Genomic DNA, 14,754 nt, shown 5'->3' with positions numbered 1-14,754 from the left:
AGTTAACTGAGATGTAACTTCAATCTGAGATACATTTAACTCCCAAGCGAAAAAAAAAGACCCAGGTCACGGAGACAAGGGCTGTTTTTGTTTCATAATAGGGGCAAAACAGAGAGCAAGAGAGTGGATAAAGATAAAGGTTCAGAAGAGTAATGGTGTTCTTGCTCTGATGGAGCTCATACAGTGAGACAAAATGTGCAGCTGCTTCTGTGTGTAGTGACAGTGCGTCCCTTCGCCGTCACAGCCGCACAAAAAGCCTATTCCTGAGTCAAAACACTGTGATGGAAGTAGCGTAAATGTGAAAATAAAACATGGAAATAGCGGCAGAAGCGGGACAAAATACCCCACAAATAGCTGTGGATGCAGCAGTGGTGTTCACAGACCCGCTGTAAACAGCAGTGATGACGCCCTGGCATCATTATCATCATCGCTCCAGCTTGAGAGACGAGGAAGAATGTCATTCAAATCTCACATCTGTAAAAGTTCCGTACATGACTATGGCTGGTGACGTCATAATCCACACATCCATTCATCTTTAAGTGCTTTCAAGCTGCAGCCCCTCAAAATCGTGATATGAAACTTAAATATTTCATTGAAAAAGCTTCAACCCAAAGGGTTAAATATGCCTCCGACCTTTTATTCCAAGCTGGATTCACAATCCAAGCCATGAAGGCCGACTCTTCCTCAGCTATTTTGGTACCTTTAGGGGCCACAGTTTCATTGTCTGTGACAGTAATGGAGGCGACGGGGCAAATAAGGGTTCACCAGAATATTAGAATAAAAGAGGAACTGGCCACATTTGATGGCTGCTCTATCACCCCCTTTGATGTAGCTGCAGCAGTTCAACGAGGATGAGCTCAATTAAGTGAAAAGAAAATGAATAATTAATGTCAGTTTAATTTATTGTTGAGGAGCTGCTCCATTATCATGTAAATATAACTTTTGTAAATTTTGTCTATTCATTTTCTACTGGAGCGAAAGCAACTGAAATGCCTGCTCCGTGCAGAGCGAGCGCACATCTAAGCTCAGAGAGAACAGAGAGGCTCACATCCACTGTTCGAGAGCCTTTAAAGAGCCATCGGCATCATGGGTATTTTCAGCCTGCCACCATCGCAGTCTGGAAAGAGTCTGAGTTTAGAGAGGACAAATACATCCGGCCCTTTCCATCACTCCCTCTCAATGTCGTCGCATTTGTCAGTCCATCGACACTATTTCCAACCCAATGTTTGTCATATACGACCCCTGCCGTGCGTGGAAGCCAGGAGCCGAAATCACTTTCACCAGGGGAGAGGAATTTCTGTCAGCAGATGTTTCAGGTGTTTCATTTCCAAGCGAGCAGTTGAAGACTGTACGTCACACCAGTAAAAGGAAGGGATGAAGGAACTGAAAAAGATATTAATTATAATAACATAAAAACAGCTTCAGCGTCAGGCGAAGGGAAATGACGCAAGCAAATGACAATGAATTGGATTTGGAAGCTGCCACTCACTGAAACCAAAGTGAACATGTTGAGCCACTAAAGCTCTTACACGCACTTTGTCAAAGTGCCCCACTCATGCGACCTCCAACCAACTTTTAATAGGAGTCCTTACATAAACACCGCGGCATGCTGACTAATAAAAGACAGCCAGGGGACTTACCGGCGTGAAATTCATTACTTTGAGAATCCAGATGGTCAGAGCCAAGTTGACAATCATGGTGACTAAGAGAAGCAGAATGAAGAAGTACAAGCATCTCTTCCGCCAGCCGTAGATTCCTACCGCTTGATAGACCTGTGACCCACATACTGATTCCCCCCGCTGGTGGAGGGAATTTGGCTGCGCAGACATGATGTACTGCTCCTGAGTCATCTGGAAGAGACAGACGCGACATTAGTTCTTTCCAAAGTTTTCTCTGGCAGGGCAGACACAAGCAGAAAAATCTTGACCTGCAGTTGCACAGAAATAAGAAGATACGTAAAAAGAGATACAACATTCTTGGTTCCCAATGCCACTTTTAATATAATCACTTTAGGAAAAAAAAAAAAAAAAACAGGTTGATGAAAATGCAATATTTTCAGTGGCAAAACAAATGCAGACAATGTTGCTAAAGCTCACCTCCTCTGACGTTGGATGAAACATTGGAGAGCTTATGTTGAATATTTAGTAGCAGATAGTTGACAGAATGTACTTCCTTTCGTGATGAGCAAATTCATCTCTGTGGCACTTTATAATCTCAGCCCAGTACATGGCACTTCCTGTTAAATATTTATGTTTGCTCTGATTAAAAAGTAAGATAACTGAGTCATCAGTTGGGCTCGGAAAATATGAGGATAATGCTTGATGAAGCAAATGTTTCCGATCACTCGTACCAAGAACTGGGCAACACACCCACACTCTCGTGGCATAATATATTGATGTTGCGATAGTTGCCGTTTGCACTCTAAACTCTAACATAGGCAGCCTGCTGTGAGGCATGTTGACGCATTGGCAGTGCGACACGTGAAAAAAATTCATTCTATGTATAAGAACGTGTCGTCACTTGCTATGAAAAGCTTGTCAAACAGCCGTGTGTTTTAGCCATGGAGTCGGAGAACCACGTAAGTCAGTGGTCCCCAACTTTTCTATTACCGCGGGCCGGTCTACGCTTGACCATTTGAACGTGGCCCGCGGGGTATGAAGTTGCCGCTTTGAGCCGTCAGATAAGGCCTCTGCATGTTTGTGTGCTTGCCGCGTGGGAATAACCGACCATTATAAATCCATATTTCAAGCACAACCCCTGCTATTGTCTGTTCAAGACTTTCTTCTTCTTGGAAGTCGTGGGCTCTTCTTCTGTCTCTTCACTGAGCCTTTTCCTCTTCGCAAAGAAACTGTCCAAAGACGGCTGTTTCTGACTCATTTCGTGAGCTTGTGGCTTACATTTTAGCTCTCAAGTGACTGCGGCTTAGCCAAGAGAAGTCGGTCATTTTTCAAAATAAAAGATCGGAAATAATTTATGATTTCTTCTGCGGCCCGGTACCAATTCATCCTTGGACCTCTGGCATAAGGGGTTATAAATACCAACTGACAACCAATATGATTCAGTAAAGAGGTCTTCTCTACGTCCCGGAGATCCCCGATCATTCCGAAGCATGCGGTTACGTGAGGTGCGATCCCTACCCCGACCTGAAACAATATATGGAAGTGAAATGTGTTCACATGACCCACGAACCGCCCCTCTCCCATCACCTCTTCCGTCTAGAATGCTACACGGGAAGGACACCTTTTAGTTCATTGACGCCTATGCGTCAACATGCAACGCTGAAGGACGCCTTTGTCATCAGTATAGGATGCAGAAGTCTTTCCCAACATCAATATATTACGCCATGGGAGTGAGGATGGGTTGCCATGGGTGAGATGAGGGATGTTAGCGATGAGACTTATTTATCATAGAAAACTGAACAGTAAAAAAAAGGCAGTAAAGTTTGAAAAATATTGGCTAATATAGATACTAGAGGGAAGCTACAGAAATGCACTCAGCGAGCTCAGACCTCTGCCTACTTGCTCCTTTTTCAGCCAGTGATGCAGTCCTCTGATCGTAGCCCATTCTGTACAGTAAGTCAAGCCAGGAACTCTTCTTATTTTATTTTATTTTTTCCCAAATTGTTCAGACTGAAACACAGCACCAAACAAGTTCGCGACGAGTCCTTAAAAGTTTTCTGAAAATATCTTACATGAATCCGTTCCGAATTCCTCGAGTCATTTTGCAGAGAGACACACAGAATATAGTTGACAACACCAATGACGTTGTATAAAAACTCGAGCATCTATTGAGTGCTGGACGGAGATGAAGGCTGAGAAAAGAGAGGAAGGAGAAGAGCCGATAAGACGCCAGAAGAGTCCATTAGTTGTAGTGCAGCGGGGGGAGTAATCACCGAAAAGAGATATGGACACTGGCTGCAAGGCGGTATTATCTCTGTCAATCTCTGTTCATCTCTCAACCTCACTCTTTTACCTCGTTCTCTCCATCTTCAAACTTTCTCCCACTTCCTAATTCACTTCCTATCTTCCTGCTGCACCTCTCTCTCTCGCTTTATCAGGCTCGCTCTGGCACATTATGTCTTTATTTGCTGAGCCTGCATGACCTCAACACCTCACCGACTGCTCAATTCCCCGCCGGCGATGTGTTCCCTTCTCCATACAGTCTCATATAGTGATAGGGGTATCCGTGGCGGGACGGCAAAATGCTGACTCCCGCCTTGTCTGCTTGTGATAGAGTTATGAAGTTATTTAGTGTTTCTCTGGAAACGTCTCAGCATCACCTGCAGCCCGATATCCTTGCGTACACTCGGCCTCATAAATCACTGTGACGCTTGGTCACTTCTAAAATCACATGAATGGAAGTGCCCCAACATTAGTCTCAAAGTTCTGTCTGCTTCTGAGGAGTGGTTTTAAAACTTACTAAAGCACTGGAAGTTCTTCTCTGAGAGGAGAATGTCATCTCCGTCCGCTTCTCTTTGATGCCTCATGACACAGGTTGTTTGCATGTGTGTGTTGTTGGAACGGTACACCTCTTTACTCAGTATACAATCCTGAAATGGAAACCACTTAACATTCAAGGCTTCCCTCACTCACGTCTCCCAAAGGGAAGCTTGTATATGCCTGTTATTTTTCCATGGGATTTTCTGGTCAAACCAAATATGCATCCACTGTATAATGTGAAAGGAGAAAGAAGAATTAGTCTTGAAGCTATTCGTTGGTGGGAAACAGAGGGAATCATCACGGCATTATGTAAATTAAATGAACAACAAAAAGAGCAGCACCAGTTTTTGTTCGCACCTACAGGTTTCCTGCAGAAAATCCATCTGTTTGGAGATTTGGGGGGACGCGGTGTAGAACCTTGCGTTCACAGCGTCACAGACGGCGTCCTGTCAGCTTTATTTTAGGGTTAAACTGTGGATGTGTGAGACGGTGAGTGAGAACAAGAGTGCACCACGGTGTACGTAGCTCAGCATTGGCTGCCAAGGGCGCTTTGGAATGTATGTTGTTGTCTTGATATATCAAATAAAGTCAACATCTGTTGCTCTTGCAACACTTTCTCACACCTAATACATCTGATAGTGACTTCAGATCACAGTGTTAAGGTGTTAGACAGCTGAGGCACACATTCACCTGTGGCTCAATATTCATGGCACCACTGAAAATGTTTTTTACACGACAAGGCACATGTCCTAAGGTCCCTGTTCGTGTTTACTATTTTGCACACACATTCTTAAACTTTTCATACCAGGGTTTTACCAGGGATTGAGGGCGATTTTCACAGAATGCATCTGCAACTTCAAACAGTTTTTTTTTAATGGTTTGCAGCATGGCAGGTTTGGAGAGACTCACTATAAACCTCCCTGCTCAAAACACAGCATTTAGGACCTCAGACCTTTCTACTTAGGAAAACAGGATTAAGAATAGCCAGCTATAACGGTCGCTGTGCGCAGGAAAGACCCAGATGCAAATAAAAAAGTAGACTTGCATGGAGTTTTGCAAGGAGGACGGCAGGGGTGCCCATTATGTCAACCCTAATGGATTCATTTTTGTAGCACTGTTTCCAACATGGCCACCTTTTTCCCCCTTTCAAAGACGCCTACGTTAAATCTGTCTCTATGTTTGTGATAAACAAGTTGTCGCTGACTCTCTTGCAATCTGATTTTGTCATTTCTGCACTACATGAAATGAGATTTAAATCAATTCCAACACGCATGTCTGTGCCTGTCACAGGTGTATTGTCAGTCAAGGCTTCTCATTCCTTATACATACTGCCTTCACTCTCATGAATATTAAACTTGGCAAACCAAACTAAAGACCTTCTCAGTGGCCACTGGCCAGAAAAAAATAATGATAATAATAATAAAAAAATAAATAAAATAGGATATGCCAAGGTGGACCATTTTCAAGATTTAAGGAGCTCATTTTTAGATTTTAATAAATATATATTTCTCTCATCTAATTCTCTACTGCTGTTTTCCCCACTAGAGTCACAGGGGCTTGTGAGACACCTCGAAGAGACGAGAAGAGACACACACACTCACACCTACTGAGAGTCACCAATCCACCTCGAAAAGTCGAACCCATGATCGTCCAGCTGCAGCACCAATCTTTTCAAATTTTCATACAAATAAGTCATTTGATACTAGTTCAGTATTTCAGCAAAGTGTGTTCCACCATCTCCAATCGCCACACAACTGGAATTATCATAATTTATCATAATGTTTCATGTCATTGTTTACAGGATCTGCTCTCCTAACAGTAAAGATGGCCATCATGAATAAGCTCTAAATCATAAAAACAATTCAGCTTCTAATAGAAGCTTCTAATACAAATTGATTTATATGACAAGCAGATGAAAACTATTGGCGAACAAATGACTGGATATTTACTTGCTGAACTCGGGGATGGTAACAGACGGATGGACTTAGCCGGAGGAAAATGACCGAAGCATGGACGAACATCTTGATGAAAACCTCTCCTCTCATGGTTTTGACTCCACACCTCACATCCATGTCAAAATGCAATTAGTATGCATGAGAGCCGACTGGTGCAGCTGCTACACATGAAGTGCTGCGGGCAATTCAGCGCTTTTATCAGCCATGTACCTCGTAGACAGAGCTCCCAGTACACACACACACACACATATATTCCAAAAAATTCCAAACCAACAGGTTTTTCAAGACACGCTGTCTCTCTGACATTTGCTCGCTTGAGTTGAGAGCTCAAATTCTGGTTACAAAGCTTGACGGCCGTCTTCGAGAGACAACTGCTCAGCATCTCTTGTTTCATTGGTCGACACCGCACACAGTGGAAGCATCACGGTTGTGTGTTCTGTTTTAACATTTGCTGAGGAATGCCCTGAACCACCATGTTTACTCTGACAACTTTACTGATTTACAGACTTCAACAAAACACAAAGGATTTGGATTTGTGAGTGCAATGGAAACTACTGAGAAGAAGTGGGGGTCACACAGCAGCACACGGAAGTTTGGAGGAATGAGATGACGCAGAGAAGGTTATGAGATACAGGAAATGTTCGTATTGTGGAATAAACTCAATGAAAAACATATTGCAATAGGTTATGCAGTCTCTTCTTTGTATTCATTTGTTGTTTATAAGGGTATTTTTCCTTCTGTTTTGTGGTGACTCTGCAACAAATAAACTAGTGTATAAGGTGACGGTCAAAGCGGCGTGCGTCTCCATGAGATGGCGGCTAGTGAAAGAGTGAAAAAGAGGGAGCAGAGGTTGTGAAAACTTGAGTTCAGTTCCTTGGGATCAGGCATTCAGAGTAATGAATAGAGAATAAGGCTACATCAAAAAGCAAAAACGTGTTTCTGCCGTCCACAGAAAACTACGTGCGACACCTGCCAGCGTTCTAGCGGCGCTGTCGTGCCCTCACAACAAAATAAGAACACAGCATGGTGCATGCACACATGAAGCTGCTACGCTAGTATTAGCATGGGAACATAACAAGCTTTTTCAAATGTATTCACTCTAGAACCGGATTTAAAAAAGAATTGGATACGGTCAGGGCCGGGTTTTTTTTCGCTATGGCCCAGGGTGCACACCAAACCAATCCGAACCGAACTGTCGAGGATGGTTCCTCAGCAAGAGATGGTTCACCCAAGGCGAAAATTGAGCGTGACTGAAAACACCACTCCATCCTCAGTTCGGACGAAGTCCAGTGGAGGTGAAGAGAAGAGTGCAGGCAGGGTGGCGATGACGGAAGAGAAGAGTGGCAGCAAAACTTATTAACTTGCTGGAATCAGATAGGTGTAAAGCACACCGACCGGACCCCAGAGGAATTATCCACGCTCCCTCTCTCATCGCTGGACTCACTAAATCAATCAGCTGAAACAGCGTAGGGTGGCAGGTGCGCAGAAGTGTGACAGGCAACACAACAAGGGATTTCCCGCAGAATGTAGACTCGAGACTTGATATTCCCGTGCATGAACGTTCTGTACACACACGCAAACAGGTACATGTTTGCATTGGTGCATGCATGTGTAAACTAATATGTCCACAGATTGTGCCAAGCTAAAGCTGCGCTGGCTGCTGGCTGTTGATTTTGACAGCTTGCCATTCCTCTGTGTCAGAGGCAGCGCTCCGCGCACACACATCTGAAGCTAAAGGACTGAAGCACAGCGCAAAGCAAACGTGCGTACAAATAGTAATTAACATGCTTATGAGGAAATAATTATGCTTGTGTTGCAACCGCAGCAAATAATAAGGATGTGAAATGAACACGCTTGTGCTATATGCTAGTTTTGTCCGTCCAAAAGTCATCACGTTGAAATATACGCTATGCTAAGCGTAGATAAGCTTCCAATAAATATATTTCCCCAAGTCCCGCTGCTGCTCTGCCAGCCACCGAAGCAGACACAAAAGGTCAGAAAATATTTCAACAGTCAAGAGACATTCGGTGGCTCAGAGAAAAAAAAACAAAAATACATTGGTATTCAAGTTACGGTTTTCAGTTTTTGCTTTTCCCACACATTCCAGTCTCACTGAGTGTATTTCTGATTGCTTCCCTCACATTTTCAAAAACAATTCAAGTTTGACGAGAATATTGTTTTGAACTCTGACTCCCTTTCGCTCTAATGTAATGATGAGCAGGTGCACAGGCTCGGCCGGATCACTGTGCACATCATGTTTCTCCTGATGCCATGTTTGTGTTATTGAAAGGCCCTTGTCCTAACAGAGGTACTTTCTATTATTGGCTATTTATAGAGATTCTCAATGTGCAACATTTATCTCTGTCTAGATTAATCCATCAGCAGCATCAGTCACATCCCGCTTCCATCCACCTCTTTGTTTTTCCTCGAATTCCCTGAAGACCAATTAGCCGATGTTATGAAGAGAAAAACGCTAGAAAGCGACACAAGATGGGTACAGAATGAAGGAGTGAAATGTAGCATCATTTTTGAATTTGAGTTGCCACCAGTTAAATGGTTACATCATGGTAACCACGACAGTATGCCACATAATAAACCTCTACTTTCATATCCACAAACATACTGGTATGAATCACCCATCTGTATTTCACCCAGTAAACTGGCTGTCTACTTGACACCCTACCTGTGGTGTTCTTCTGTTTGGACTGCTACTCATGTATCACTGAACATTTGCGGTGACCTGCTTCGCTCATTGATCTTGTTTCCCTTGTTAAACTGATCTCCCATCATTGACCTCAGGCTGAATGAGACTCCGGCCAAGTGGAAGTGAGTCATGCATTCGGGTTGTATTGCAATTAGAAATTGACAGAACAATGTGGACTGGGAATTCCATCCGGTAAAGCTGTGAAACAAAAGGCTTTGTCGCCAAAGAAACATTCAGTACTAGACAAGGACTTGACACACATAACTACAGTATGCTCCATTTACTGCCTTCGCTGTTTGAAAGTTGTGCTGTACACACTCGCAGTTACTGTGGTTGGTTGCCACCTTGCACTTTTGACAAGTTTCAAATTGAAAATTGATCCAAATGAATAAAGATGTTGCCAAGCTTAGTCTTAGAAGACTAGGTTCAAATGAGACGCTTCACCTGTCACGCAAACTGAGGCGGTTTTCATCAAGGCTTTCCATCAAGACTTTCTATACATTATACACTGTAATAAATAACAGCTTGATTGACAACAGAGAACCTGAAGGCCACTCAACTGTCAGTGCTTCTTAGACTTATACACAAGGTGTGTCAAAGTCATGGCCAGTGGGCGACAAGTGGTCGAAATATGACTGGATAGTTTGTGTTTTCTTGTCTAAAACCCAGAGTTGCCCTTTAGATCGTTGGCTTGAGCCGCGACTAACTTAGCAACCATGCTAACGGTTGCCCATATGGAAGTAGTGCCGTCCAACAAATCACATCTTCTTATCTTCTTGAGAGAACTAATGAAACAACAACATGAGTGAAGTAAGTTGAAGACAAATCTCGCAGTCGAGAGACAACACAGCTGATCAGGTTTGTTTTATAGTCACCGCAGACATCGGCTGAGACCGATATATGACACATGTAGTTACACTGGTATATGTTATGAGACTGTCTTCACACCTGAGGAGTAGTTCGCTTACTTCTTCTGTGAAGCTGAAGCTCAGGCAGCCACACATCACCCAGTCAAGCTACTCGGCTACATGCTAGCTTATTCAAGCTATTAACCGCATTATCAAGGTCATGGAGGACGGCAAAGAGAAATGAAAATTTCTCTCCCATAGACTGACTGGGCTGTTAACACGCATTTTAAAAGTCGGAACTTTGTACACCACAAATTGGGCAAACATATTTTTAAATTGTACATAACTTAAATCATGGAAATGGGAAATATTCAAGCAATATACTGTCATTTTCACAATGGTGCAATAGCTATGCAGACTTTATGAAACATTGAACTGTGCACAAATTGTGTGCTGCAGTGGACAACTTCACATATCTGAGCTGAAGATTTTGACTTCACTGGGGGCATTTTCCATTGTCTTCATGAATCCTCCCAGAGAACCTGCTGGAACTTGACACTAGTTCTGGATTACATTTCCCGTAATATGTATGTGATATACCATTTCACACTGCCATCAAAAGACCATCGCTTGAAAACATAGTCTTGGAGTGAGGCATTCAATTCCCTTCAGTTGTGAACAGATCCAGTAGGCTTCACATCGGCACCTCACACCCCAATGACACCTAGGTTTCATGCTTCCCTACCATTGTTCCATTTTAGCCCAAATTGCTGGTTGAAATAAGTTCATTTCGTGTCTTTGCTGCAGTGTGTGCAACTAGGTTAGTAGCGCTTACACAGATTTTACAGATATGTAATCTTTAAGTGACACTGAATATGAACTGTTTTTTGCACCCCAACTTTTACTCAGTATAATCCTCATCCCACCCCAGGGATATTTTTGGCATACAAAATTAGCCAGCCAGGTATTTTACTGGAAACGGATTATACTTTTGCCCCTTGCAGGTACTCCATGTAATCTGCTTTCGCAGGTGAACCTCACTTGCCACCAGGGGAAGAGGTTGAGAAGTACCACCACTCTGTTCGGTGAAGTACAAACAGAGAACATTGGAACGTAAATCCTGTATTGAACTGAAGACTCGTGTTTACAGTCCTTTAACTGTTTGGTTTGCTGCACTTCACTCTTAGCAAACATTTTGAGCTTTGTTGTGGAAAGTATCTCAAACAACTGGACCCTGTTGCCAACAGCTCTTCCATCTTGGAGGTTTATGAAAATATCGTCCTCTTTTCTTATGCTTGAAATTACTAGTGATTGAGTCATAAGAATTAATGCTAAATTACACTTAGTAGCGGTCTATGAAAATCCTAGAGAGACGACTCCTGCTAGTATATGAGACGTTTTTGTTTTTTCTTTTTTTAACCACAAATATCCTCTTATTCGATTGAGAAGAATGAAAAGCAATACATTTCCTTGAATCCTTGAAATGCTTTTTTTTCTTCCAAAAGACCTTTCATTCCTAAAAGCACCACTATGCGTTCGACTCAACCCAAGCTTCTTTTTCTCTCTTATCCCCCGACCAGTGTTTGTACGTGTCTATGTAGTCATTACTCACACCAGCATTTTCTTCTGACTTCTTTCCTAATTGAGTCATATGTTGTCAGCTGCCGCCCAACCTTCATTTCATGCTTTTGACCAGAGAGAATGTGTGTGAATGATCTATGAAATGTTTTGTCCGGCAGTCACTCATGTCAATGCTTTGATGGAACACCAATACATCAGCCTGGGAGCCCTGCACGACAAATGATATGTGGAACAACACGCAAAGAAAGAGGAGATTATAGAGTGAAGTGGAGAAGAAAAAGGGACACTCTTACATTGAACTGAAAAGTCTAAACATAAAAAAAAAAAGATTCAGTTCATGCAATGCTTAGAACCGTTGTTATTATGAAGTCAGCACTTGATCTGGACCATGAATGGAAATTGCAGTTATGAATCACAAACATTCACACATATTAGAACACGATTTCTGATGCAAAAATAGAATTTCTTGCTTTTTGATACTATGCAACCTGAATAAAATGAATGCTTTCATTCATCAAATCACCTACATGTTTTTTTCCTGGGTAAAATAAAAGGAAAAAGAAACTGCTGGTACAGGTGACCGCCATTGTTGGCTGGACCTCCACCGACACAAACTTTGAGTGTCCCACCTCTTGCTACCATCTTTATAAGGACTTAATGAAATAACCTCAAAGCTTAGACCCAATCACACCTTAAGAAAATATAGAAATATTCTGTAGAAAGACATCACTTTAACATTAATACAACCAGAAGCTGTTGAGCCAACTGGCCACCATCAATGCCAATGATATTGCCGTCTTGCTGAGACTTCTTTCTCCTGCCAGGGAGGTTTCAGGAGTCCCACAAAAAGCACCTCTCGTGAGCTTCACAGCAACAAACACCTCCAAGGATCCGTCATATAGTTATGAGGACGCCACACCGACAAATAGGGTGAGCTGCTCAGCATGTAGGTGCTTCAATGCACTCAAATGACTCCCCTGATGCGTGACATTCCAAAACGGGGGGTTGGGCAAAGGAATGATGATTCAACACATCCTCACTTCCATGACACAATATATTGACAATGGGAAAGTCGTCTTATGCTGACACCAAAGTCAGCCTTCAGCGTTGCATCTTGAGGCTTTGGCAGCATGAGATGTTGAAAAAATGATGGAGGTTGAGGTTAGGTAATCCATTCATTTTACGGCGATTCACATCCTCCAACTAGATAGGAAGGAAAACATTCTTTCCGTCCATTGGAAAGCCCGAGTTTATGTGTACATGAGGCTGCCTTTGTTATCAATATAGCTAGGAGAGCGTCTGCAAAACATGAAAAAATGGATGCCCGATTCTCGACCGTTGCCATATAAGAGCGTAATCTGGCGGCCAAGATACGGTCGAGAATCGGACGTCCTTTTTTTCATGTTTTGCAGACGCCCAGACGCCCTCCTAGCAAAAAGCCTGACAGGAAGAAAAAGTCCACCTCCCAATGTCAAAACATGATTCAATTCAAATCCAAAATACATCACAATGTAACCCTTATGCCTGACTTCGGCGTCACTCTTGGACACTGAAGGTCGGCTTGAAAAAGTCACTGGACTGGATGAATTACTTAAGTTTGAGACAGCATGCATGCAGGGAAACTGAGTCGGCAAAAAAATTCATAGTATAAATGCGTTACCTGAATCATGGTTAATCCATTGTCACTCAGCTACTGTTAGATTTTTCCTCTGAACAAAGGATCATCAAGGTCATTTTCGACATGAGTGCAGTTTTGGCTGGCAGCCCGTTCGACTCGGCTTCTTTCGAGTCTCCTGCAGGCTGTCTGTGTTTGGGAATGCTGGGCTTAAATATACACAGGCCTAATGGTGAGGGACATTACTGAAAATTCAATTGCTGCACGAGTTGCTAATGTGTGTGTCAGCAAAGCAGGCCGAGCTGAGTTGTTGAGATTAAAAGCTGACATGGGACTACGGCCAGATGGAAGGAAATAAATCAGCTAAGACAGAGGTCAGTTGAAATTAAGTGTGGAAAGCTGAACACAGTGCCAGAATGCAAGTCAGTTTTCTCCAAAGACAAAACAGCTATGGAAACAGCATCTCAGCTGCATGGCTGTTTCGCTCACTCTCTTTCCGCAGGTAGTGCTTTGTAATTGTATTGTTCTTCAGTAAGACCTCTAGCAGAGGCATTATTTCAACAAGATGGAATAGAATAGTTAACATTCACAAATATAACACACCAGGTCTTAAGGCCTTCACATCTTTCTCGTCACACTCACATCCACGCAGCTAATTCCTGGATTCTTCTCTCTATCTTTACACACCCATGTAATCTCCATTTAAAATGGGGATTTAGTGTCATCATCAGCCGGCGCTCACGTAATGCACGCGTTTCAGTCCCGTGTCTTGTTGTACTGCCACATTGCAGAGTCAGCATTTTCGGCGGCAGGACTGAAAGTTTCCTTTGCCTAAGCACATTAGCGCGCTCTGTCTAAAGGAGCAGGCAACCATCCATCACTGATATTGCATTTAAGCCACTGGCGTTTATGACCTTTTTTTATTTGGGTCATGACTCCAAATTAGCAGTGGAAATGGAAATGACCAGTGGAAACATGTTGTTTTTTTCAGAGGGAGAATTTAATAGCAAGCATGGATTGTTTACTGCACTCACGAATCACAGTCATATACTGTATGTATGTATAGAAACATCGCTCTGAGCGACACTGAGCACATCTGCACACCAACACAAACCCACTAACATAGAAACAACGGCACACCAGTATGAGCACCATTTAGACAAGTCTCACCTGCTCAAGTCAAACTGGGCAGGACACATTGGCCCTCGCTGTGATGCCTGCCACTGAAGGTTTCCGCTGCATAAACACATGCTCTCGTTTCTCAGCGGGCAGAAATGACCTGCTACCTGCTGTGATTAATTAATAAGTAAACACGTCGCTTGTCACAAGTCAGATGCAGGTCCTATGAAGACTTGTATCAAGATCGGGGGGGCCATTACTCGATAGCATATGGCGAGTGTGTTGGTTGCATGGCATTGATAAAAATGGCCTGTTGTCCATCTTCACTACAGCATTTGCCACTGTGGCAAAACAAATACGCCACCCTTTACCACAACATCGAGCTTGACGTCCACAAGCCATTTGACTGACATACAGGACAACCAGATGAGCATCTCAGACAAAGCTCAACAGTCCATGAGTGTGAGGCAGCTCCAAAACTTTTGATCCATAT

The 14,754-nt window shown here is 43.0% G+C and overlaps 1 protein-coding gene across 2 annotated transcripts in view; it reads right to left on the bottom strand.

Moving 5' to 3' along the window:
• Positions 1–14,754, bottom strand: part of LOC128754737 (zeta-sarcoglycan-like) — a 263,859-nt gene that overhangs the window by 111,049 nt on the left and 138,056 nt on the right. For both annotated transcript variants that reach the window (XM_053857566.1, XM_053857567.1), the window contains exon 4: positions 1,641–1,850. In XM_053857566.1, coding sequence (XP_053713541.1) covers positions 1,641–1,850 — 210 coding nt within the window. The remainder of the gene's footprint in view (positions 1–1,640; positions 1,851–14,754) is intronic.

This window comes from Synchiropus splendidus, chromosome 2, assembly GCF_027744825.2.
Source record: "Synchiropus splendidus isolate RoL2022-P1 chromosome 2, RoL_Sspl_1.0, whole genome shotgun sequence".
Taxonomy (NCBI): domain Eukaryota; kingdom Metazoa; phylum Chordata; class Actinopteri; order Syngnathiformes; family Callionymidae; genus Synchiropus; species Synchiropus splendidus.
Note: the sequence above shows the minus strand (reverse complement) of the source record. Positions and strands in the feature narration are given on the sequence as shown.